Raw genomic sequence first — 27,343 nt, 5'->3', positions numbered from 1 at the left:
AAACAGCTGTCAGAAACTCTTAATTGCAATAAAAACAGATACTGTGGGTGGAAATTGTTATAATAAAGGGGGGGGGGGTTGTAATCTAAACTATAAAGTTTTAATATACAAAATATTTGCTTTTTTATTTTTAATTAATTTCATGTTGGCCGTTGTCCATTTTAGGTTCTCAAGACATAAAGGTTTGTGTCTATAGAATTTGACAACTATTAGTGAAAAGTGTGACAACTAGCCCCAGGTTTGTTTATCTGTTATCTTTTACCTCAAATGAGTAGCCTATCGTGGGCGGCCTCACAAACGCACACACCTGTGATCACACGGCAGTGCACTATACAAGGGGGAATTTGCCTTATTTATTTTTTTATTTTATTTTTTATTATTTACACTTGTTCCATATAATATCCCTTTCCCTTATCTTCCGCATAGGCCTACATTATTTATGAATAGCCTATTATTGCGTGAATGACGCGAAATTCATCATAAGGCCTACATAACCAGAATTAATTGGTAAGTCTAAAGTCTAAATATTAGTTTTGTTTCGCTGTTGGAACAATAAAATGTGTAGGCTACAACTGTAACTGATAATTTACAAATCAATTATTGATAAAATGAATTTTAAAAATAATGATTTTGGTACAAGTCTGAATAATCTCCTGTAATAAAACCTGTGTTGATAGTATTAGCCTAATGATTAAGATGGAACAGTCAAATATGTCATGTTTAACTTTTAATTTTCCTTTTCAGTATATGGCTTTATTTCCATACCGCCGGCGGTTTCTGTTCTTCTGTTCGCCTGCATGCTGCTTCTCCCAATCTACGCCCTATTCGGACAGTAATTGTTTCTCGTGGGGTCGTAAAATATTTTCATCATTTACAGGGGATAGTCTGTGATTTTATTGCCGTCCGAGTCCAGAATGCAAGTGTTTTTCTCCCACCTCCCGCGTAAAAATCCCCAGCCAAATTACCTACCGTTTTTTGTCGAACACATAAGGTCGTGTGGTGATTTAATTGCCGTCCGAATCCACATGAGTTTACAAGAAAAGATCATTTCAAAATTAACTGTTTATATCATTTTTGACAATAGCACCGTATCGTTGCGTTTCCTGTAATTTGGATTCATTTTAAAGATCTAGCCTACATTTTTACTATTACTGAAATGCTGGAAAGTATTTACACGAATAAGCTTTCATCACCGCTCAAAAGAGAAAGAAAGAAAAAAACATGTAAACATTTAAAATGAGGTGTTATTACGACAGTAATTAATGTTTTATAGGTTAAATTTGCAGTATAATGCAGTAATATGTATTATACTTTTTTAAAGGATATTTAAATGAATAATTTCCTATTATTAAATTAAATAATATTTTTTTCCAAGCATATGACATTTTTACAGAAGACAAACAACAATCATTAGATTGACCACGTGAGCAGTGTTCCCAGATGTGCAGGATCACAATAGGGCTTAAGTCTCGATTGCTCTGACTTATGTCATGGAACGTGGTCCACCTGGTGCTCATCCTGTGCTGCAGACACATTTTATTGCCAGTGGTATCAAACTCTCCAGAGATCTGGCTCCCCATCCTGTGAAATCCTTCTGGAGGAGCGAGCTAAACGGTGGAGCACTGTGGAATATCATCCAGTATATGATGGATTCCCAGTATAACCCCATAATAAATCCTCATCTGGCTACAAACCCACCTGGTATTTCTTACAAAAAAGACAGAAGAAGAAGTGAGAATGGATGTTCTCCAAAATTATGAGATTAAAAAAATAATGCCAGAACTCTTAACTCTACCAATGCAATGAAGGGAATAGTTTTTTTCCCTCCCAGTTCTCTTTGAACACTTACAAACTAATTTTATTTACATTAGGATCTATAACATGCCTTTTAAAAAATAGATAAGATGAATTAAGTTCATGCTTACCTTCATAGTTTTAAAACTTCCTTCAATGTTAAAAAAAATAAGTATTTTTAAATGGACAAAACTGAGAGCAAAACAACAAGCATACAAAACAAAGTTTATTACAAAACCTTATTTACAAGTATTATAATACATAATTTTGTTTCCTTTTTAATGAAACAAAAATGACTTTTAGATTGGAAAAACATTCCGCTAAACCAGAAACACCATCTGAAAGCCATTCGAGGGAAATGATTCAGCTCTGAAAATCAGTCTCAGGCATTGTGTTTTTTAAACCCAGTTCTTAATTATCATAGAAAACTGGCCTTGGTCATGCTGTAGTGTGTAAGCAGTTTGCTTGTTTTATGCTCTTCCTTTATCTTCTTCCTTTTCCTCCTCATCTTCATCCGTTTCTTCTTCACTCTCACTGTAGAGAACAGTGGCACGATTGGTGTTCACAAAAAGATCGCTGTCATCATCCTCCGAGTCGCTGTCGTCCTCCTCGGTTTTTCTTTCCATTCGCTCTTTCGGTGTTCCCTCGTTCCTCTCACTGGATGTGTGATCCTCCTGGAATCCTTCTGGCCTGTGTGAAGTGTGAAAGCAAGGTTTACTAAACACATTTCAGCTTTGTTTTCTTGAACAGATCTGAACACATGATAATGGGAATTACCGTACTGTTGTCTAATGCTAGTGCAAATATAAACATTATAAACAAACATATACCAGTTGCATTTTGTTTGGCTATTTATAAAATTAAGAACTATACATTGTGCAACTAATATATTTAAATTACAGTAATATTATTATTTAGTTATTAAAGACCACCTGTGGTGAAAATCAAGTTTTTTATGCTTAAAGATAACCCATGTACAAATTCATAAGCTGTTTTCTTCTTAAAACAGTGAACCAAGATTTGAGATTTGAAACCAAAGAACGCGGTTTGAAATCGCTGGGGTTTCTGACGTCTCAAACCTTGACACCAATCACGTCAATGTGTCTGCGGGCTTTACCGTTTTAGCATTTCATTAACTATTCTCTAAAGAATACAGACAAACTAATATGCCTTTCTCCACTGATGTTCAAAGCGTTTCTAAGGATAATGATTTTTTTGAAGGCAGCTGTCTGACTCAAGATGACGAACGGGAACATGGTTTGTGTAACATTAGTAGCACATTATTAGCTGTTTAATAATAGTCAATAATAGTCATATTTATTCATCCGTGTATAATTAATAAAGCATATTACATTCAAGCTATTTTAAGATATGGAGTGTTTATGTTCGCACTGTGTAATTTTGGTGATCACAGATGAGAATTTATTGACTACAGGCGGACTTTGAATTCAAATGGTAGAAACACAATGGCCTTACCAGACACCAGTTTTCCTCAGGTACTGAATATGGTCCCTGTAAAGTATGAAGCTTATTTCTCCTTTCACTTTTTCTCCTTCTTTAATAGGATCAACAATGACAAAGTCTCCTAGAAAGAGAAAGATTGTGAAAACGTTTGCTGTACTTAAGAACAGAGTTGTTACATGTCCAGGAAAGGCAGAACAAACTAACCTCGTTTGATCCAGAGGTTTTTGCGGAACTTAGTAGGCATACTGACGAGAAAGCGCTCGCCACTGCCAGTCACAGCTTCATGGAGGTTATTGCCATTACTTCCCAAGACCTGTGATGCGGAGGAAGAGTGTAATTATTACTATTATGGTATACTCAGAATATTGAGTTCTCAAATTCGTACAGATACCAAAAACTACTGTAAATATACCCTCATGATATGCTGGTCTTCAGTGGGTGTGACACAGTCCTCCAGGACTTCTTTGACTACGTGTTTGCGTTTGGTTGCCTTTGACATGGTGGATGTAAACCTCTGAAAAACGTGTCACCTGGAGAGAAAAAAAATAGTTTAAGAGTTATGAGGCGTGCATTTGAGAAAACGCACGGGAGCCGCCAAGAATGATGCTTTAAAAAAACAAATGACCCAGAAGGCCAAGTTTCAAATCAATTAACTGTAACAGATTGTGTAACGTTACTTCAATTCCGCAACAACATGCATACAAACTATATCCTGATCCTGACACCCTGCTACAACTGGAAACCAGTGTTCACCATCTCATGATCATTATAAATATAATATATAAAAAGCAAATCATTCCACGTATAATTACTACACAACAGTAACTTACGGTTCATTAAATGAACGCATGCGGTAGAAACATGTGGCCTTCATGCTGTGTTGACAACTAAAAACCTTCTATGTCTAGATTAATTTATTTACATTGTGAAAGCTCACATTTACATAATCACTTACCTAGAAACTGTATATGAACCGCTGGTTGTATTCTGAGTTTATTTACTAATGGCATTGAGATGAATTGAGAGCGTTTACGCGAATCTTCTACAGAGAAGTGTGAAGCGAAGCGAAACGCGAAAGATGAGACGGGATTTGAACATTTCAAATTAAAAGCTATATGGCGTGAGAGAATCACAGGCATAATAAATACATAACGTTATTATGTATTTTAAATGTGTTTTGAGATGGTATGGTTAACAGAAAATAAATCACAGGTGAGATTAGTATATAACGTCCTGTTAAATATTTGTAAATTATCAAAACAATGTATTTTTGTTACATTATTATTATTATTATTATTATTATTATTATTATTATATAGATATCATTAGTCGGTTCTGATTTAACTTTTATTTTGAAATATTAGTTTCACTGTTCACATTACAAAATATCCACATCAAGCCAGGCTGATGGATAAAATATGTGGTGAGAGTATAGTTCAGGTTCGTATGTTATAAACAGTAAACTAACAGGACGATCTCGCATTTAGATGCCGTGAACAGTAAGTTAATCAAAAAGATGTGGAGATTGAAAACCCTCCATCACAAAGCAAGTGGATCTGCCAGTGATTTGGAGGAGTTTAAACGCAAGAGAAGAGAGTTTGAGAAAGGTGTGTCGTGCTTTACTATTTCTGGGTCATTTCTTAATACACGATTTTGTATGTTGATTTTACATAAATATGCTTTAATGTAGCCAACATAATACATGATTTACATTTTCATCTATCCATAGCTCTTAGACAGGCACGTAGAGACAGACAGCTCATCAGCAAGAGACTCCTGCAGAATGTGGATGAGGAGGAGGATAAGGAAGACTCCATGGAGTCTGACTCCACCCTTCTGTCACCAGAACAGGCGAGTCTCTAGAGCAAGGGTCCCCAATCTCGCTCCTGGGCATTGATTAGCTGTTTCAGGTGTGTTTGGAGCTAAATTCTGCAGGACAGTGGCCCTTCAGGACCGAGATTGGGAACCCCTGCTCTTGAGAGAAATGCTTGTTTATTTCTTTACTATATATTGCATGCATGAAAGAGGAAGGCATCTCTTCCTCAACAAACTATCGATATTGTTTATATATCATATTAAGCATATAGCTTGTGTGTTGTATGTGTAACATTAGGTCAGAGAGATGATACGTGGAGTCCAGTCTGGGGGTGAGGAGAAAGCAGCTCGTCTCGCATCTCTAAGAAAAGCTCTAAGAAACCCAGAGACTCAACTCACTTTCATTAAGTATGACCTCAAAATCAACATGGGCCTTACTTGATGCTATTTTAGCAGTCCTACACACACACACACACACACACACACATTTTGTGTGTGTGTATATATATATATATATATATATATATATATATATATATATATATATATATATATATATATATATATATATATTTGAACTTAAATTCATTTGAAATCTTTGGGAAGTGCTGGAGGAGACTTTACACTGTGCTGGACTCTTGCATTGTCAATCCAAGATCAGGGATCTAAATTGATGCACCTCTTGATGGAAATAACATTTCCATATATCATAATATATCACAAATGTTTCTTCTTGCTCCCTCCCAAATATTCTTTCACAATTTGAACCAGATGAATCTTGACATTGTCATCCTTGAAAATGGCCACAATGTGTAACATGCTAGAAACATAATAATCACTGCAATAATGATCCAATCATAGACTCATAAAGAGTTCACCCAAAAATGAAAACACTGTCAATAATTACTTACCCTAATGTCGTTCGACACCCGTAAGACCTCCGTTCATCTTCAGAACACAAAGATATTTTTGTTGGAATCTGATGGCTCAGAAAGGCCTTCATTGACACCAATGTCATTTCCTCTCTCAAGACCCATAAAGGCACTAAAGATGAAAGGACATCTTACAGGTGTCGAACGACATTAGGGGAAGTCATCATGTTAAATGTAATATTTCACAATGTTACTGTCTTAACTGTGTGTTTAATCAAATAAATGCAGCTTAGGTGAGCATAAGTACATAACATAACTTTAGACATACAGCCATATATACTGTACTTACTAATGCAGTGCCTGTATTTTTCTTCAGATCAGAGAACAGCATGCACATGTTGATCGGGCAGCTCAGTGCTCATAATGCCCAGTGTCAGCTGGAAGCAGCACGCTGTCTCCATCAGCTGTCTCACTCTTCTCATCCCAGCGTAGGTCAGGCCTGTCTGCCTGCTGGCCCGTACCTCCTCACCTTCCTCTCCAGCCAGAGCACCAAGCTAACGGTCAGTGAGTTACTGCTTTGTTAAAGTCAGTGTCAGAGGGATGCAGTCGATCATTCCTCATCTCTTTGTCTCTTTTGTCTTTTCCTTTAGGAACTCTGTTTATACACTCTGGGAAATCTGTGTCCTGACAGCGCTGTAGTCAGAGAGAAGCTTCTAGCTCAGGGAATAGTTTCTGCGCTGGCAAACTGTATTTACGTAAGCTCATTTGGGTTAATATCAATCGATCGCTTTTTGCCTGTTATTGGTTATAATCATCCAGACTTTCACAAGTCTCAGTATATACTGATAATAGTGCATCCTTATAAGATTTTTTTGCATCATATTTTTTTTTCCAGAATATTTTCATATTTCCAAATGCTTTGCTTTTGTGGGTTCTTTGTTCTCATTATTTTTAATTGATTTATATATATATATATATATATATATATATATATATATATATATATATATATATATATATATATATATATAAATTAAAACAATTCTAATAATGCAACACATACATTGTGATTTTAATATGTCCGTGGATTTATTTATATATTATTTTCAGTGGTGATTCTCATTATTAAAAAATATTCATATTTAACTTCTTTATTTTTATTTCCCATATTATATTTACATTTATTTCTCATATTACAGAATTTCTTGTTGGAAATTATGTGGCTAAATTGCCACATAATGCAAAAAAATTATAATAAAATAAATAAACAAATAAAAATCTCACTGTGCAACATGTGATGACCCAGGTATATGTGTGTGTGTGTGTGTGTGTCTGTGTGCCCGGGTCAACTTTTCTCTGTTATAGAATCAGAGGTATAATCTGGCAGTGGTGGAGGCGGTTGGCTTCACTTTGTCTCAGCTGCTACAAGCGAGAGACGCAACTGAAAAAATTATTCCGTAAGTGACCATAGTTTGTTACATAAGGATTTTATTAAAGGGTTAGTTCACCCAAAAATGAAATTGATGTCATTAATGACTCACCCTAATGTCGTTCCTCACCCGTAAGACCTCCGTTCATCTTCAGAACACAGTTTAAGATATTTAAAGGTCCCACTCTTCGCGTGTTTTCGAAGCTTTGATTATGTTTACAGTGTGCAATATAACATGAGTTCATGTTTCGCGTGTAAAAAAACACAGTATTTTTCACACAATTGACTTATCTGTACAGCGCTGTTTCCTCTGTCCTAAAAACGGCCTGATGATTTACTTGTTCTATGAAGACCCTCCTTCAGAAACACGTAACGAGTTCTGATTGGGCCAGCGCTTCCCGTGTTGTGATTGGACAGCAGCTTAGCGCACTTTGCCCGGAAAGGTCCCGCCTCTTACCATAATGGGGTGATGCAAGCGCTGAATGCGCGTTTTTCTCCACGTGAGAGAGCAACAAGACCACGCCCCCTATTTTGCGTGTTCTTGTGGTCGGAGGGTTAGTCAACAAACGGTTCTAGTGACGTCATTACATCCCTGCACTTTCTGCTGTAGTCCAAACCGGACGTTCGCTGTAGGCTTTGAAAGGGAACTTTTGTTAAATAAAATATCTCGCTTGGCATTGAGCTTTGAGCGTTATAATTTTACAGGTATTATTTATGATCTAACAGCAACATTACACACTAACTAAAGTTTGAAAGATGGAATCATGAAGAACGGGACCTTTAATATTTAGTCCAACGGCATATCTAAGTGTAGGCACACTATACTGTCCGTGTCCAGAAAGGGAATAAAAACATCATCAAAGTAGTCCATATGTGACATCAGTTAGTTCATTAGAATCTCTTGAAGCATCGAAAATACATTTTGGTCCAGGCATTTGGCACTGATGATCCGAATGTTTGATCGACATTGATCGATTCACTGATTCATTACCGTTTGAAACTTTATTTGAGGTTTGAACACAAACAAGGAAGAGAATACAATGCTGAATAAAGTCGTAGTTTTTGTTATTTTTCAACCAAAATATTTTTTCGATGCTTCAAGAGATTCTAATGAACTAACTGATGTCACATATGGACTACTTTGATGATGTTTTCATTCCCTTTCTGGACACGGACAGTATAGTGTGCATACACTTAGAGATGCTCTCGGATTAAATATAAAATATCTTAAACTGTGTTCTGATGATGAACAGAGGTCTCACGGGTGTGGAACGACATTAGGGTGAGTCATTAATGACATCAATTTCCTTTTTGGGTGAACTAACTCTTTAAGTACAACCCCTGGCAAAAGTTATGGGATCACCACACAAAGGATGTTCACCTGGCCCTTTTGACTTCACAGATTATAGATATGACAAAAAAAATGTCAACAGCTTAACATTCTGGCTCCATGAAATTTCAAATTCGTTTGCATTTTCTTTTTTATTAATAGCATGTTTTTTCCGGATCAAGCAGAATCAGAGTTGAATCATCTTTAAATTTGCATTTCTAAAACAAATACCAGTGTAGGTCTAAAAAAGCAAATTAGTCAGCAGTTAAAAGAGAGTGCCTGCACACCTTAGTACAATATTATCTGCCTGTAATACCAGTTTTAGGACTGCATTTCTAGGACTCTAGTTTTTTTTTTTTTTTGACAGTTCCATCCAGCCTACTGTACTCAAACAGTAAGGTCCTGTTTCAAACTTTTCTACCTTTTTTTAACAATAGAAGGCAAGGCCATTTTAAACTTAATTGTTTAAATTAGATTAAATATTTTAACACGTTTACCAACGGGTAGGTTTAGGGCTAGGGGTTAGTTAGGACAATATATCAATTAAACCTATTCAATTAAACAACAAAATAATTGCTAGGGTCCTAGAACTGCAGTCCTTAAAACGCAGCCTCCGGGTTTGCAGCAAAGAATTCAGTCTGTCATAAAAACTAGAGGGTGAGTGAAAAAGTACTAATTCTTTCCTCTACGTGATCTGGAGAAAATCACGTAATCACGTTTTGTGTCATTTGTGATTTTGTTTATTTGCTTTAAAGTAAAAAAAAATTACAAGGAATCTAGGAATATAAGTGTGGTGATTCCATAACTTTTGCCAGGGGTTTGTATGTGCAACCACTAAACTAAAAAAATTGTTTTGTAAATTGTTGATGCTGATGACAGATAATAGGATATCCATCTCAACATGCCACTAATGTCTCTGTGTTTGTTGTGTGTTTCTAAACCTCAGAGCGGTCATGGCTTCAGAAATAGTCCCTCATGTGATCTCAGCATTGACTCCAGATCCTGAGTTTGGTTTTGGGCCAGCGATCGAGTGTATGTGGTGTTTGCACTATTTAGTCAGCAGGTATGGCCTTTTCTCCTTTCATACTGACTTTTAACTAAACAAAGAAAGAGTAATGAAGAGTTGGTCTAAACCTATATAGTGCCAGTTCTGCAAGATAACATCAGTTCTGTAACAAAAACTCGTAAAAAAAATCAGTTGGTAAATGACATGATGTTGTGGTTTGCCTACAGTAATTTGGATAACTCGATGCTGATTGCACTAGGTGCCCTCTCGCAATGCTGTGCTGTTTTGATAACACTAGGAGGCGCTGTTGCTCAAGGAAACCTTGAGGGTGGACTGGAGTTGGCAAGTCATCACAGCAAAATAACCCACATCACATACATATTGCACATGTGGTTTAGAATGAGAGTAATTTTAAATTGCCATGTTCACTGAACAGGAACAGTGCCTATATTGATATATAATCCAATTATCGATGCTTTTATAATGATTTCTAACTTAGTTTTTTTACGAATCTAATGAAGCATAATGGAATTGTGGTATAGATCCTGCTTCAATGTCGTAACTGAGCTTTCATACAATAATATTTGACCTTCAGCTTGCACATTTTATCAGCAATATGATCCTGTGGTTCCTGATAAAAATCATACTGCTTCTCTCTGGACCCTGACTTTGTTTTTGCTGTGCAGCTCATTTGGCCTCTTCTGCGTTGCCTTGGTAACCTGCTGGTCAGTGGAGGTGATTTAATGCCAGAGGACACTCGTCTCCTCGCCTCGCTGTGTCTCTTCAGTCAGGCTTACCTTCACCTTCATCCTGCTCTGTCCAGAGAGAGCCTGTGGGCGCTCAACAACCTCACCGGTGAGCGGGACATGAGCATGCATTTGCTCAAAATGATTTCCATCCCAGTTAACTCTAAATACTACTAAATAAGTACTAAATAAATCAGTAAATGAATAAAACGCAAGATTATTTTAGTTTGAGCTTTATTGCTATTATTTATTTTTTCAGTTGGTTCAAGTGGGTTCTGCTCTGGCCTGCTGCTCCTTAATATGGTTCCCATATTAATCCAATTTCTGTCTTTTTCAAAAGGAATTAACTCAATGGTGAGAAACAGGCATGCATATATACATTACTATAACACGTATACCTTTTTGTGTGTGTGTGTGTGTGTGTGTGTGTGTGTGTGTGTGTGTGTGTGTGTGTGTGCGTGTACTGACTATATTTAAGTTTTTTAAAAGAAGTCTCTTAATCTCACCAAGGCTGCATTTAATTAATTTAAAATACAGTAATACTGTGAAATATCACTACAATTTAAATAAGCTTTTTTCTGTTGTAATAAATTTTAAAATAAAATGTATTCTGATGCAAAGCTGAATTTTCAGCAGCCATTACTTTAGTCTTCATGTCACAAGATCCTTCAAAGATCAGAGATCTTTTTTTTTTTTATTCTTATCAATGTTGAAAACCACTTTTGCTGCTTAATATATATATATATATATATAACTTTGGGGTAAGTAAGAAATTAAAATTAAAAAAGAAAGAAATTATTAATTTTATTCAGCAAATGCACATTAAATTACAACAAAAAAAGACAGTTAGTTCAAAAAAGTTTATAATGCTGTTCTTTTAATTTTCTTTTCATGAATGAATCTGTGTTTAACTTTAATAATAATAAAAAAGTGTTTTTTAGCACCAAATCATCATATTAGAATGATTTCTGAAGGATCATGTGACACTGAAGACTGGAGTAATGATGTTGGAAATGTAGCTTTGCATCACAGAAATAAATAATATTTTAAAATAAATTACAACAGAAATCAGTTTATTTAAATAGTAATAATATTTCACGGTACTACTATATTGTACTGTCCTGATCAAACAAATGGAGTCTTGGTAAGAAAAAGGTACTTCTTTCAGTGCATATATACAAACCTTAACTATGCTCTATATATTATCTCTGCTGCTGTAGTTCTACTATGCTCATATTCTCAAAAACATGTACATTTTTATAAAATGCATCTAACGTTCTCACAATCATTAATGTTTGTACAAGGCATTGAGAGTTCTGGGTAATATCGCTCATCATGGCACAGAATACTGTGTTCGTTTGACACAAGCCGGGCTGCTCACTGCCCTCTGTGGCACACTCAAGATGGCCGAGCCGGATGTTGTCACGCTGAGCCTGGAAGTGCTGTACATGCTGCTATCCAGCAGCCCACAGGTGAATTTGATCGTTTAAACCCTTTCTCACTTAAACGGTGTCATTTTAGTATCACTGAGATACTATTATAGTTTTCATTAAAGATACACAGTGTAACTTTTGGCCCGCTAGCGGTTAAACAAAACTGCATGCATTTTGATTGTGTGGATGAATATGACCCTTCACATAGATGATGCTTTGATATCTAGATCTCTAACAGTGTTCATTGTAATTTATCTGTCAGTAAAATACATTACTGACCTGTTGAGTGATAAACACCATCTCTGCGTCACTTTTACAACATTTAAAACTCTTCAATTCTCGCCATCTCTGAAAAGCTGAAATGTTGATTCTTGTTTTATTACGAGCTCTGTCGCATTGTCTTTTATTGCATATGTAATGCAATTTCCAGTGAAAATCATCCTTGATGCTCAATATAAGCAATTATAATAGGCTTACAATAGTGATTTATGACCAAATTAAATTACATTTCAGAAGGTTTGATGATATATTGACTCTAATAATTTAAATGTTAATTTTAAACTCCAAAAAGTTACATACTGTACCGTTACTTTTTTTAAAAACTATTCTGTACCTTAAATTGTGTGTGTGTGTATATATATATATATATATATATATATATATATATATATATATATATATATATATATATATATATATATATATATATATATATATATATATATTACTCCAGTGGGCTGCTGAAGTCTATATATTAATATGTTAATTTTTAGTTTAGTTTTAGTTATTTTAATACATCAAGTTCAACTATATGAAAATGAGAACTATCTGGGCAACCAGCTGAATTTTATTTTGTTTTAGTTAACTTTATTTTATGTACATTTAAGTATGTTTTTATTTTACTTAAAATCTTGAAAGCCAATTGAATTGAAGTCCTCCTGCTTGTAACAGGTGATTGAGGAGTTTACGAGGTTAAATGGTATTCCTCTGCTGGAAGCGTTTCAATATAACAGTGAAGAAGAGCAACGTGTCAAAGCTGCCTATATTCTCGATCATCACTTCCCTTCTTTCTCTGAGGTCAATAATGCATTTACCTGCTATTATTTATGGACATATTATATGTTAGGAATCACCATTATTGATATTCTCATTCCTATTTCTTCTTCATTTTTTTAAAGGTGGAGAGCCTTTCAACATAACACCGATGACAGAATTGGTTACTTACATTTTCACCAAGATTTCAAGCTTAGTTATGTAACTTTTATCAACTGTGTAGCAAATAAATGGCCTAAATGCTGCTTATGTGAAGTGTCTTTTTCTTTTTTGATGATCAGTCTAACCATTAGATTCTTCAATCGTTTTATAAGTAGGCTATTCCCTAGTAACCCAGTATGACTTTGTCATGTCTTCAAAATTCAGTACGAGTTCTACAACCCTCTTATCAATGTGACAACAGCATGGCCAATAAGAAATATTTATTTACTTCTCAATTTATTTATATATATCTTAGATAAAAATGTAATATAATAATACAATATATCTATAATAAGACAATCTACAATAAAAATATGTGTGTGTGTGTGTGTGTGTGTGGTTCTTTATAATAATGTACTGTTTTATTATAGATATATTTTACTATTATATTAAAATCTTTATCCAGGATCCCTGGAGTTACTGCACTATTCACAAATATGCAACTACTGAACAGATTAACAAATTTTATGACTTGTAATTTTTGTTGTATGTAGGCTCTGTATTATATATATATATATATCGTTTTATTATTAATGTAAAAGAATCGTTAATCTATTGAAAACAGGTAAACATGAGTGTGCACACTGCTGTAGTGTCTAATATGAAACACTTTGTCCTTTTATGTAACAGCGCCGTTTAGTCGTTATGAAAGCGCAGAACATTACAGCTGACCTGCGCGTGTCCATGAATGAAGGTGACGCCATTATTTGTGTTTAATCCGCTGATTTATGACTAACGAGATTTAGAAGCACGTTTGATCAGAGTTTGTCTACTAAGCTACACTTTTCCCATGACTTTGTTGTTGTTGTTGTTAGCATCGCAGCTAAGCTAATAGCATGCTTGGAAAGTGCATTTCCCTTACGCGAACTGATAAATTGATACTAAACACACATCAGATGGTTTTAGAAATTGATTACACACGTTATCGTATCCTATTTGGCATAGAAATACACATTGAGATTTTTAACAACATACTAACGTTACCGGCTAGTTAGCTAGAGTTACTTTTCATTGGCTGTGACTCAAACCTACAGAGCTTACTACCTAGACAGCATTTATAAGCTTATGGTTTTGCGCTGACAAATGCTGTCTAGTTAGGCAGATCACTAGATTTCGACAGCTACCCGGTTTATTATTTATTGGTCATATATTTCTATTGGTTATGATTGTAAGTGTTGATGTTTAGCAATGAAAACATGCATTGCATTTCACTGATTTGGTGTGTGTGTATGTGGTCCTGAAGTCTAGAAAAATATCTACATTGTGGTGACAACTTGACTAATAATGTCTAGACCTATCTATTCTAGGGTTTAGGGTGTAGTGAGTACAATTAGATAAATTTAAGAACATTAGATGTCAAAGAAAGACCTAAAATATGGTATAAAACGTGTGTGTGTGTAATATCTTGTGTCCATTCAGGATCTCCTGCAGAGCTGCTGACCGCCTGCATTTCAATGGGATCCTGCTGAGCGGTATGTAGTCACACACCAAAACACAACACGCATTCAACATGTAAAGCTTCTCTCAAACAAAACGTGCATTCATCATGATAAAACCTTACTCAAACAAAATGTGCATTCAGCATGATAAAGCTTCAAGCTAACACAACATGCATTGAACACAATAAAGTTTTGTCCGATCACAGCATGCGTTCATCTTGATAAAGTTTCATCCAAACACAACATGCATTGAGCGTGCAAAAACTTAAAGACAACATTATAAAGCCTCACTCAGACAGGCCACATTCAACATGCTGAAACTGCAACCAAACAAAGGATGCATCGATTATGCTGAAACCACGGAAAAATACCAAACAAAACATTCAAAAAGACAATTTTTTATCACCATGATAAAGATCTGATTTAGTTATAAATGTTTATTTCTTATCTGTGCTAACATTTCTCTCCCCTGTTCTTCAGATTCATCTGTATTGAGTTTATTTGTGAGCATCATGCAGTTGATGGCTCAGCTTCGTTTCTGTCAGAGTTGTTTGTGGTGCTGCAACAGTTCTCAGCGGCTATTCTCACTCTGTACTGCGCAGAGGTACGCACGATCAAACCTGATCTGTTAAATATGCATGAAACATGTTTTCATTTAATCGGTGGTAATAATACATGCACCTGCCAGAACCAAAATAGTTTTGCTCAAATGTTCAAAACAATGCTTTAAAAACAGCATCATGTGTCACTAAGAAAAGTTTTCCGGTGCAAATATTTAAACAATATTTACTCAGGATACATTTACTTGAGTAGATAAATGACATAATATTTAAGAAAATTAAGATAAGAAAAATAAACTTAAAGGCACAGTATGTATGATTTTTAGATTAAAATATCCAAAAAACACTAGAATGTTGTTATATATTTTGTACTTGCATTATCCCAAACGTTTCCAAAAATGTTTAAATCCAGAGAAATAAGCTATTTTAACCAGGACACATACCATTTCGTTGCGTGACATGAACCAGCACTGTGTATGCGCTAGGGCTGTCAAAATTGCTCAAAAAGGACGTTCGAATATTCCCTCTAAAAAAACACGAATATTTGAACATCTGGTTGCTCATTTTGTCAATGACTCGCATTACGTCAATAACTGGACAAATTAATAGAAAGAGACATAACTGCTTGTATAGGTTGTCTATTTAAGTTTAACTTTAAAGTGGAACTCTTCCTTGTAATGAAACGGTAAATAATCAAACCAGTGAACGCAGTGCATTTATCTTTTATTAATGCAATATCTCTTCAGTCAGTACAGTAGCCTACACTTTAGTGTTTCTGTTTAATGTTAAATAAAATGAGGCATGGTATGCTAACTGTATCTTACATAGCTTGCATAAAGTTACAAATTTATCTCACGGCTGAACAATTTTACTTCCTACCGACCAAAATCCAAAGTACTTCCAGACATGGCTTTTTAGATTTTGGAGGGTTAAAATCGCTTTCTCTGCTGCGGTCGAGTTGGGCTCTGCACTTTCTGTCATCTTCCATGCAAGACACGTCAACTTTTAGTAGTGACTCCTGTGACCTGTCCCTGAACCCTCAGGCGCGCTATCGTGCACATGCGCGCCCATTCGCAAAGCAGACAGCCACGCCTCTACTAACGCAGCGTTTTTTTCCTCTTATTTTTTTTAAATTATTATTTGAATATTAATTTTGACCTTCAAAATTAGTTTTTTAAAAACTATTCGAATATATATTCGAATTTAGAATATTCGTTGACAGCCCTAGTATGCGCACATATAATTGGGTCTTCTTCAAATTAAATCTATGTGCAAATAAGGACACTGATACAGCTGCATGTCTGATCATAAACGCGATGACACAAAATAATTTTCATAGACAGAATAAAAATTATATAGATTGTAAATTCAAAGATAAATAGGCACAAAAGTAACTATGTCTTTATTGTTTTTGGGTTAAGTTGACATGTGTTATTAGAGACTAGTGCAACTAGTTGGTTGTTGTCTGAACAGGTGAAGACAACAACTCCCATTTTTCCACGCTCATTTACAGCATCAACAAGCTACACCTTTGTTTCGAATAAGCGACCTCTAGTGCCAAAAATTACATATTGTGCCTTTAATTTTAAAGAAACTTAATCATCAAAAATGTATTTGAAATTTATTTGAATTATTTCGTAGTCCTTGAATTTACATTTTATTTTTATAAAATACTGGTCCTGATCCAGAACATAAATGTAAATGGACCCTTCAGAGCTGGTGTTGTCATATTTATAGACCAGAATATTATAGAAACATGGGAGTGGGAACAGCCTATCTGGTACCTAACAGCAATTAAATCACCGTAGCAACATCCTGGCAACCACCAAAAACATCCTAGCACCATAGCGACAAGCCACCACCCACATTTTTGTCGGAAAATTTAAAAATACATTGTTGGCATTGTTCTAATCAGGCTGTCATATTGTGTAACATGAGTTATTTTGTAAATTATTAGTATCATCAGGAGCATAAGATTGGGAAATTTGACTGCAGAAAATTTTGTTTTAACTGTTTAACTTTTATTCTGTTTATAGGTCATCAGCCAATTACTATGAACTTCTCGGGGTGCAACAGGACGCTACACTGGAACAAATTAAGAATGCGTTTTTCGACAAGTCCAAAAAGGTGTATTTCTCGTGATTATGCTGTCATTTTTAGTCCTAGGCCTGGTTTCACAGACTAGGCTTAGAGTAAGCCGGAATTAGGTCTTAGTTCAATTAGGGCATTTAAGTAGCATTTAAATGCAACTCGGCCATCATCATTATGGCCCCGCCCACCGACTCTATACACGATGTGATTGGCCCGGCAAGAGTTTGGCGATTACAGCTCAGAAGGGTATTGAGAGTTGCTAGACGACACTCGTGGGCAGATTAGATTTGCTGCCGCTAGGGTGCGTCTAGATTTCTAGGCTAATATTTTAAGATATATCAATGCAAGTGACTTTCAGTTAAAACTGCTCAAACATGCATTTTAGTCTAGGGATGCCACAGACTTAACAATGACCAAAACATTATCATCGACCAGTGTGGACGCTCATATATTTATCTCTATAGTTATCGTTTTTGGTGTGAATGGGCCTCAACATCAGTTTAACCATTTTATTTTATTTATTGTGTCATTTATAGACTTTGAGAATGGAAGAAGAGTTAGCAATATGCATGCATAATATGCTCGAAATTGCCAAGCATTTTGAAATTTGCATTTAAATTTGTCTAACATTGAGACGGATCCTCAGAATTTCTTCTCTGATACATATTTTACCCTTGGTGTTTAAAAAGTAGCCTGATGCATTCTGACAGTTTTGTATGGATGTGCAAAAGGATGCCTGTTTCACCTCCTCACCCCTAGAGGGAGAAGTTCAATTGTGGCGCAGAGACTGTTCATCATAATCTTAAATATTTAGCCATTTATTTTTGTATTTTATCCCTTAGGACTTTTTTGTGTATAATTTGCCAAAGTCTCACTAACTAAAATAATTCAATATGTTTCGGTGAGAGTTTCAAAGGAAACAAACAGATAGAATAAGACAATTATGCATGTGTCTGAGAAAGAGAGTGAGAAACATCTGTTTACAGGCAGAGTGACAGCAAGATGGAACCACTGTACGTGTGTGTGTGTGTGTGTGTGTGTGTGTGTGTGTGTGTGTGTGTGTGTGTGTGTGTGTGTGTGTGTGTGTGTGTGTGTGTGTGTGTGTGTGTGTGTGTGTGTGTGTGTGTGAGAGAGAGAGAGAGAGAGAGAGAGAGAGAGAGAGAGAGAGAGAGACAGGAGATGAGGGTACAAGCCAAAGATATGGGCACTTTGTTGAGTCAGAGGCAGATAAAAGGTTTATGAGCGATGTGACATACAGAACAAATGAGAGCAGAAAGGTGAAAAGGTAAAAAAATGAGACTTGTGCCATATTCTTTTTATTAAATATGATGCATTAATCGGATGGTCTTATTCAGTGTTTTTATTAGTTCAATGGAGGATTGTGCATGTGCAGTCCATGTTCCTTGGATTGTCTAATTTGCGTATCAAGTTATAATAATGTAATGTTTTAAATGTTGTGTTAAATAATAATAATATCATTGCTCTAAGTTCTTATTTGCCACTACATGTTAAGTATGTAATTTCTGCGCTGCTAGCAGCACCAAGCGAAAGCCTTTGTTGGAAAATAACAGTGAAAGTCAAGATCAGTTATTAGTATTCACACAGCAATGCAGTAATTAGTCAAGTGTCACTTCTAATATTACGGAAGGAACTTTAAATCCTTTTTTTCCCTTCAGTTGCACCCAGACAGTGACCCATCCAATCCCGGCCTGCACACTCAGTTTGTGCAGCTGAATGAGGCATACACGGTGCTGAGCAGAGAAGTTTCCAGACGGGACTATGATCTCAGGTTGAGGTACCAGTACACCGGAGGTCCGGCCTTCCGAAGCTCCTCGAGCTCCAGCAACAGGTGAGCAACCACTGAGAGACTGTTAGCTCTTTAATCAACCAACTTGATTTTCTTCAAAGAGATTTTACAGAATTATGATAAAGTAGGCAGTTTATACCAACATGAAGACTATGGCCCTGTCCTAAATGGCACACTTCATGTGCACTTTCAGTCTTGTGGACTTACAATGGCCATTGTGTGCGTGTGTCCGTTAAGTCCACAAGACCGTAGGGTGTCCCATTCGTCATTTAAAGCTGCAGTCCGTAACTTTTTGCGCTCTAGCGGTTAATAAACAGAACTGCATGCGTCTTGCGGAAGAACATTATAGCCGGAGCTACTTCTTTCTGTTTATGTCTATGGCGGATCACGCAAGGACCGTGCACCTCCGCATCGGTACCTACCAGTCTGGCCTGAAATAGTCCCAATATAAACACTTATAATAAGTGTACCATAATGATTCAGGGTAAGACAAAAACATGGTTTGGAAAATGGATTCATGTTGTACATTCTCATTATATAATTTTTGTAAATCTTAAACACAAACAAATTTACGGACAGCAGGTTTAAGCTTAAAGAAGGGTGCTCGTGAGCACCCCCTTTGCAGCTGCTATGCGCCCTTGATGCGCACTTCAACTGAGCCCGCAAGTTTTCGAGCTACGCAGAGGACTTCTACCCGGCAGTCAAAGCGCCATTACGTCATGAAAGTGCAGACTCAGAGGAAGACCGCGAGGGTTTAGGGTGCCATTTGGGACAGGCCCTATAAGGTCATTCCGTGTCAAATCAACCAAGTTTCGGAAACTTCCGAGGCTCAAATTTGTGATTTTTTTTTTTGTGTAGAAAGACAAACATAAAAAGTGGTGAAAACTGATGAAGAAAGGTGTGACATGGGCTTTCTTCGACACGTTGAAGACCACCCTTGCTCCTGCATTCTGGATCAGTTGCAAAGGCTTGATAGTACATGCTGGAAGGCCAAGTCTCTTGTTTTTAAGAGAGCATTAAAATAATCCAGTTTGGAAGGAACAAGAGCTTGGACAAGGAGTTGTGTGGCCTGCTTTGATCTTCCTTATGTTGTACAAAGGAAATTTGCAGGACCAGGCTGTTGTAGTAATATGGTCTGTGAAGTCTAACTGATCATCAATCACACTGTTCCTGGCTGTCCTGGAAGGAGTTATGGTTGACAAACGTAGCTGTATAGAGAAGCTGTGATGAAGTGCTGGGTTGGCTGAGACCACAGGCAGTTTTGTCTTAGCAAGGTTGAGTTAAAGGGGATGGTCCTTCATCCAGCCAGAAATGTCAACAGACAGGCTGCAAAGCTACCGTTGAATCAACTGGTTGGAACGAGAAGTAGAGTCATTGGGTTTCTTCTCATCATTTAAGCACTTTGAGAAAACCAATGAAAAAAACCAATGGTCTGAAAAATCTAGTGAGAGATTTGAAAATTTGAGTTGGAAAATGTGTAGGAAACCTTATAGAAAAACATGCTCTGATGTCTAATACACAATGGCCCTCATTTATCAAAAGTGCGTACACCCAATTTCCAGCGTACACCTTGCGTACACCCAAACCCACGGTGACTTTGAGATTTATCAATATGGACGTTGGCGTACGGTGCGCTCAAATCCTACGCCAGCTCAGGAAGTGGTGTACGCACGTTCGAGTTAGTGGGAAAATGCGCAGAAAAACACCACAAAACGCACTGACAAGATATGCTATATGACCCACTGTTAAAAACCACAACAACAACATTCAGTGTTTATTTTTGTGCAACATGAACGTCAATGTTTAATTTGTGTGACTTTACCAAAGCGTTTGATTTTTAGGCATATGTATTCCTCCAGTCGCGAGCCTGTGCGCTTTATCTGACGTTTCAGGCCCGCCTGGCCCAGCAGCTGCGCACGCACTGGGACTAAAATAATTCAGACTGACAAAATATGACCTTCTTCTTTTAATTAATAATAAAATTAATAAAAACGACATTCTTCTTCTAAATAACAAGCGTCATTAAGAATAATAATCATAATAATAATAAGAAGAATCTTACAAATTGTCATGTAATTATTAATGTGAATGAATGGTACTCCACATCACATCATCATCACTATTGTACACCCCAATACATGTGCCGTGATACGAAATTAAATGCTAATTGTTTCAAAACGTGCTGTAAAATAATGCATTGTGATGGTAATTTATCATCCAAACAGCTATTTAAACTGCTGGAGTGCGCTTCTCAACCTCCACACTATTAACAATACTCGTAATTTGGGTCCATATTTTGTTTTTGCTTTAATCCCACTCTTTAAACTCCCAAATAAAACAATTTCGGGGGGGTTTTCCACTTCCCTGGTGATGGGCTCGATGGGTGTGTCTCAATCATCTCACTTCAGTAGTCAGGGCAATGATCAGGGAGTCAGCCCATTGACTTATGTCCTAATCACTGCCCTGACTAGTGGACAAGTGAGATGATTGAGCGCGCCCGATCTCCACGTCAGAGAGGTTTCGCTTCTTTGTCGTCTTCTGTTTGTCCATGGCGTAAAATGAGGGCATGGAGGAGGCGGAGACTTGAATATATAGGGGCGTGTTATTCTAATGACGATCGTTTTCAGCTGCGGCATTTATCAAGGGTAAGTATTGCGTACACCTGGATTGCAGAGATGCGCACAGCTTCATAAATCAGGCGATGAGAGGAGTGTAAGCATAATCTAACGCCAACATATACTCCAGTTTCTACGCAAGATTGATAAATGAGGGCCAATAAGAGCAAAAATATTCATTAAGAAGTATAATAGGATCACTTGTCATGATGACTTTTATGATACTTCTGGGTGTGTGTGTTATGTGGTCACAAAAGATTATGGTTCAATGGCTAACATACCTGTTTTCTGTCTGTGTGTTTCTCAGTGAAGAGGCTGCAGAGAGCATGCGCTATTGGGAGCAGTTCAGGCAGGCCCAGCCTCAGGAGAACACGACTGAGGAGAGGGAAAAGAGAAAGAAACGGAACATGCGTTTGGTGGGCTACTGCATGCTCACCATGATAATCAGTCTCTCCGCACATTACTTTGGATTCAGGTGAGACCTTATCATATCACACATGGTATTGCAGTAAACATGCATATAACATGTTCATCCTAATATTTTTCTGAATGATGCTCTGCTGATAAGAGTGTTTTGCAACTGTTTGCTGAAACGCAGTGCAAAATGTTTTTCTTTTTGTCTGTGTTTCGTTTTTCTGATGAGTAATGATATGATGTTCAATGATAATGGTGTGTTGTTTTTTAAAAGGCATTTCGTCTGTCCCAGAGCCAGACAAACCCCAGTAGAGTGTGCTCACTGGTTTCCCATAATCCCTTATGTTTAGTTATGCTTTCCAGTATCAGTGAATTGTTTTTACACCTTGAATTCAGGCGACTGAGATTAAGTATCTTCTATAAACAGACACTGCTCGTTTGACGTGTAGCAGAAGTGCACTTGAAATGTTTTGAAAAATGATCAAATGTTTTATTGCCCATGTGCCCTTTTGAATGTGACCCCAAAGTTATGTGGGCATCTCGTGGATGTCTGTTCACCCCTCCAAATATATATGTTGGCAGTAAATCCGTTCACCTTTGACCTCTGGGCTGGTCTGTCATGCAGGAAACTGGAAGAGGTCCATAATAACTTCATGGATGAGAAGGACAGAGTCATTAGTGAAATCTACAATGAATCCAAGGAAAGAGCCAGGTGGGGAGCACTTTGAAGTTACACATGTAGCCTCAGGAGGCGCATCAGAAAAACAAAAGCTGTAGCGTTTGACACCTTGAGGGGAGACATTGTTAAAATGTAACCATGTTGTGGGACATGGTAAGATGATTATAGGCTCATCTCATGTTAATTTTGACAGCCTTGATGAATTTGTACTTTAAGCGACACATGCATTAGGTTAAAGGAATGAAGGTTGTTGTCGCCGCAATAATGCAAAAGCACATTTTAAGTGGTCTATGTTCAATGGGACTGTCCACTTGCAATGTGGCGGCAGAATATTTGAGTACTTTATGTAAATCATGTTTCTGATTTGAACAAAATTTTGGGGGTGGAATTTGTACCAATTTGAATAAGGCTAAATTATATGGTGCTGCCATATTGAAGGACCAGAATATCATAAATCTGACTTCTGACACAGTCTGACGCCTTAGCACAAGGAACTTTTTTGTCAGCCGAACTATTAAAATGTGTACTTGAAGCACCCAAATTTATTTTATGTTAATATTTCAATAATGTAACAGCACATTTGCATGTTCACAGTTCTCTGATAGCAGTTGATCATATGACAGGCAGGTAAATAGATAAAATTAAGCAAATTATAAAGTGTTTTATTTTGACTTTGTTGCTGGAATTTAAAGTTTTTTTTTAGTTGTGATAGTGTCTCGGTCCACATTATTTACATTGGTGTTTTAGGAACCCAATCATATTAAATAATAAAAACAACAATAAACTCATATTGTTGTTTACCTCACAAGTTTGGAAACATTCATATTTTTAAATGTTTTTGAAAGAAGTCTCTTAAACTCACCAAGGTTGCATTTATTTAATGAATTTTCAGCATCATTACTCCAGTCTTCAATATCACATGATCCCTCAGAAATCATAGTAAATGCAGATTTTTCTGCCCAATTATTAATAATGGTTCTTATTTTTATCAATGTTCAAAACTATTTTAGCATGCTTAATATATTTTTGGAAACCGTGATACATTTTTGCCTGGATTTTTTGACTAATAGAAAGTTCAAGCAGCATTTATATAAAATAGATATCTTTTGTAATAAAATAAATGTCTTTACTGTTTTTTTTATCAATTTAATGCATACTTGTTGAATATAAGTATTATTATATTGTTGTATAAATATATTACTTGCCCCAAACCTTTGTTTCAGCAATGATAATAATAACAATGAATGTTTCTTAAGCAGCAAATCAGTGAAATGACGATTATCACTGTAATGATGTTGAAAATTCAGCTTTTTTTCATCTTTCAGCGCGCAACGTGCCTATACAGTGATCTGTGTCACGTCACATTAAAGAGCGTCAAAACGGCATTTATCGTTTAAATTTTCGTGGACAGATTGACAGAAAATGGACAGAATACTTGATATGTTCGTGTGGGAACTCGGATCGGAGTATATTCCATGCGTAAAACAAGCCTACCGTTAACTGTTAAAGACTGCATTCGTGCCGTTCGGTACACATGTGCACCATACCAGAAGCCCTGTGTGTGGCGTTACATCCCTACTTTCAAAAGTTCCAACTCTCAAGCTTTTAACATTTCAGATCTTTAAACTTTTATTTTGGTAGAATACTAATACAATTCTGAAAGATCTGCTGAATGTCTGCAAAATGTTGGAGATTATTCAAATGTGTGGATACAGTAAACCTAGATTATTTTTCGTTCCCAAATGTACAATTAACTCAGCACATGCAGAGATGGAGTTCGCTGCATCAACTGTGAACTGAGAAGCTGTGAGACGCTGAAAACCCTGGATCATGAGCTGCTCACATGTGCACTGAACACAGTGACTGTAGTTCATTAAATCAGTCTTTTATTTGACAATTGCACTAAACTATATTACGATTATGTGATATAGCTTAGTAATTTACTTTATAATTTTGCATTTAAAATAATTAATTACTAACTTTTCATGAACTCACAAACCCCCTGCTGTTCTATCGCAAACCCACATTTGGGAAACCATGTCCTAGCATAATTCCAGAGTTTTGCACTTTTCTTAAGAAAAAAACAAAACAATCTTTGATCTTTTTACTTTCTGTTTTTTCCTCTAGAGTGAATGGCTTTAAGAAGCAGCAGGAGATCTTGAGACAGAAACATGCCGAGTTCGTGGAGAGATACAAGATCCGCAGTAACGGAGAAGAAAAGTGAAGCAAGGAAAAGACAGATCTAAAGGAAGCTCGTCACACAGGGTTATGGAGAGAGTGCCGGTTGTGGTGTGTGTGAATTGTATTTTGTGTCAAATACTAGGGTCACAGTGTGTCAGATCCTTGAATAAGGTTCTCAGACGCTCACTGCGTGTTCCAAAAAGGTTTAAAAAAAAATTGCATGCAGTAATATTTCGACCTGGCTTTTTTCAGGCCTGTTCTTTCACCCAACTCCGACAGATAAGGTCACAGAGGGTGCAATGCAAATTAGGCTGATTATAGGAGACCCACGGCTCCTCATCAGGTGTTGAAAACACCTGTATACTTACTGTATTGCCTGCATTTTAGGCGACATTGTAACTGCACCTGGAAAGGGTGTTATGGAAACATTGCATTCCTGATAAAGTAGTTCATCAAAACACTGTACATTGTGCACTTTGTTAAGCTCGGTGTGTGTTTGTGTATGTGTGGCAGAGTTTCTCATGGAAGAATGTTCTAAAGATGGACAGATCAGTGCTGTCCAGTGTGACTTATTTCTGGTGCTGGCTTTTTTCCACCTTACTGAATGCAACATCAGATAATCCTTTCTTGAACAGGAAGTAAATGCCGCTTTGGCAAGTAATGAGACGTTTCTTTCTCCCACGTAATGGATCTAGGCTGCATACCAAATACATTTCCTACAAGTTACTAGATAAGAACTATACAACAAGATTATATTTAAAGTCCTTTATCCTGGATCCAAACCTGTCACAAGGCATAGCTCAGCAATGAAGTCTTCTTAGATAGATATCCATGTCATTGCCTTATTTAAAGAATAGATACGTTTGACATTTAATGTAAATTCTGCAATGGACAGTCACTTGAAATCACCAGAGCGCCTTCATTATTAAGTCAAATATTGATTTTGTGTGGAATCACTCTAATGCAAGCCTTCATGTCATTGTTTTTTTGTAGTGACAATTAAAAATGAAGACATGGATCTCAATTATGTACGTTTTTCATCTGAATTAATGCGTTGTAACACGGTAACACTGTTCTTGTACACTATTGTTCAAAAGTTTGAGGTCACTAAGAATTTTTTATATTTTTGAAAAAAGTATTTTAAGCTCACCAAAGCTGACCCCCCCCCCCAAAAAAACACACAAATTAAACACATTTTAACATTGTAAAATAATATGAATTTAATATAAATTATATTTATTATAATTAATATTTAATTATATATATATATATATATATATATATATATATATATATATATATATATATATATATATATATATATATATATATATATATATATATATATATATATATATTATATATATATATATATATTATACACACTTTCCAGTCAAGTTTGGACACACTCCATCAGAGAGAGAGATAGTGTGTGTGTGTGCGTGCGTGCGTGTGGGCTGGTAATCCCAACGTTATGGGGACAAAATGTCCCCACAAAGATGGCAATATCCGAAATCCTTGTCCTTGACATTTTTTGGTCCCCATGAGGAAAAACATCTTATAAATCATACAGGAGTTTTTTTTAGAAAGTAAAAATGCAGAATGTATTTCCTGTGATGGGTAGGTTTAGGGGCAGGGACAGTGTAGGGGGATAGAAAAAATACGGTTTGTACAGTATAAAAACCATTACGCCTATTGAAAGTCCCCATAAAACATGGAAACACAACGTGTGTGTGCGTGTTTGTTCCTATAATAGAATAAATTCAATGTTAAAAATTGTTTTGTTGTGCTTAATATTTTTGTGGAAACATTTATTCTTTCTTTTATGAATAGAAAGTTCAAAAGAACCACATTTATTTTGAAATATTTTGTAACACTATAAATGTTTTTACTGACTTTTGATTTAATCTGTCCATGATAAATAAAAGTATTAATTTAGTAAATAGTCTGACCAACCCTTTTTTTCTATGTGTACGATAAACAGCCTAAAACATTCCACGTACTTGCGTAACTGGTTATTGTTTATTCACTCCTCTTTGCAAACAAAAGCGTGTACTACGTCGTTCCCAATTAGCCACGTTCATGACATTCTAGAATCCACTACAGTAGATGCGTGTGACAGAAGCCTAACATTCCCAAACCCATGTGCGGATGTTGATGATCTGGGCTGTTCTGTGACTCCACAGCCGAGGACTTTAGTCTGATGTGGTTTTCTGATATCACATAGGGCCCATATGCAGGTGCTCTTCTCTGCTCAGGTCTGATCTTTCTTGGAGATACCAGCTTTCAGGAATGAGTCAGGGACAGTTTCGGCAGTGTTTTTTTCTGCCGGTCTGTCTGTACAAGAGCGCCTTCTATCATTTTGACGTTTTAAAACTAAACTCTTTCAGGGAACCGTCTGGGGAGACTTCACA

General features: G+C 36.4%; 3 protein-coding genes across 3 annotated transcripts; 2 read left to right on the top strand and 1 right to left on the bottom strand.

Moving 5' to 3' along the window:
• Nucleotides 1-2,005: 2,005 nt before the first annotated feature.
• Nucleotides 2,006-4,339, bottom strand: eif1ad (eukaryotic translation initiation factor 1A domain containing). Its single transcript, XM_067456469.1, has 5 exons — nucleotides 4,214-4,339; nucleotides 3,671-3,788; nucleotides 3,463-3,571; nucleotides 3,271-3,379; nucleotides 2,006-2,484 (listed from the first exon to the last, which is right to left on the bottom strand). The coding sequence occupies exons 2-5, from the start codon at nucleotides 3,755-3,757 to the stop codon at nucleotides 2,265-2,267; spliced, it is 525 nt and encodes a 174-aa protein (XP_067312570.1). The 5' UTR covers nucleotides 3,758-3,788; nucleotides 4,214-4,339; the 3' UTR covers nucleotides 2,006-2,264.
• A 296-nt stretch (nucleotides 4,340-4,635) lies between these two features.
• On the top strand, nucleotides 4,636-13,186 carry tmco6 (transmembrane and coiled-coil domains 6). Its single transcript, XM_067457034.1, has 13 exons — nucleotides 4,636-4,865; nucleotides 4,988-5,109; nucleotides 5,372-5,481; nucleotides 6,322-6,505; nucleotides 6,596-6,700; nucleotides 7,311-7,402; nucleotides 9,651-9,767; nucleotides 9,938-10,052; nucleotides 10,397-10,565; nucleotides 10,716-10,810; nucleotides 11,761-11,928; nucleotides 12,841-12,966; nucleotides 13,068-13,186. Exons 1-13 carry the CDS (start codon nucleotides 4,775-4,777, stop codon nucleotides 13,086-13,088), a joined length of 1,515 nt encoding a protein of 504 aa, XP_067313135.1. The 5' UTR covers nucleotides 4,636-4,774; the 3' UTR covers nucleotides 13,089-13,186.
• Nucleotides 13,187-13,767: 581 nt separating this feature from the next.
• dnajc4 (DnaJ (Hsp40) homolog, subfamily C, member 4) lies at nucleotides 13,768-26,088 on the top strand. Its single transcript, XM_067457035.1, has 8 exons — nucleotides 13,768-13,837; nucleotides 14,563-14,615; nucleotides 15,063-15,186; nucleotides 17,179-17,269; nucleotides 18,910-19,082; nucleotides 21,963-22,130; nucleotides 22,695-22,781; nucleotides 24,876-26,088. The coding sequence occupies exons 3-8, from the start codon at nucleotides 15,095-15,097 to the stop codon at nucleotides 24,970-24,972; spliced, it is 708 nt and encodes a 235-aa protein (XP_067313136.1). The 5' UTR covers nucleotides 13,768-13,837; nucleotides 14,563-14,615; nucleotides 15,063-15,094; the 3' UTR covers nucleotides 24,973-26,088.
• The last annotated feature ends 1,255 nt before the right edge of the window (nucleotides 26,089-27,343 follow it).

The sequence above is a fragment of the Pseudorasbora parva genome, chromosome 11, assembly GCF_024679245.1.
Source record: "Pseudorasbora parva isolate DD20220531a chromosome 11, ASM2467924v1, whole genome shotgun sequence".
Lineage (NCBI taxonomy): Eukaryota > Metazoa > Chordata > Actinopteri > Cypriniformes > Gobionidae > Pseudorasbora > Pseudorasbora parva.
This window is presented reverse-complemented; position numbering and strand designations above follow the sequence as displayed.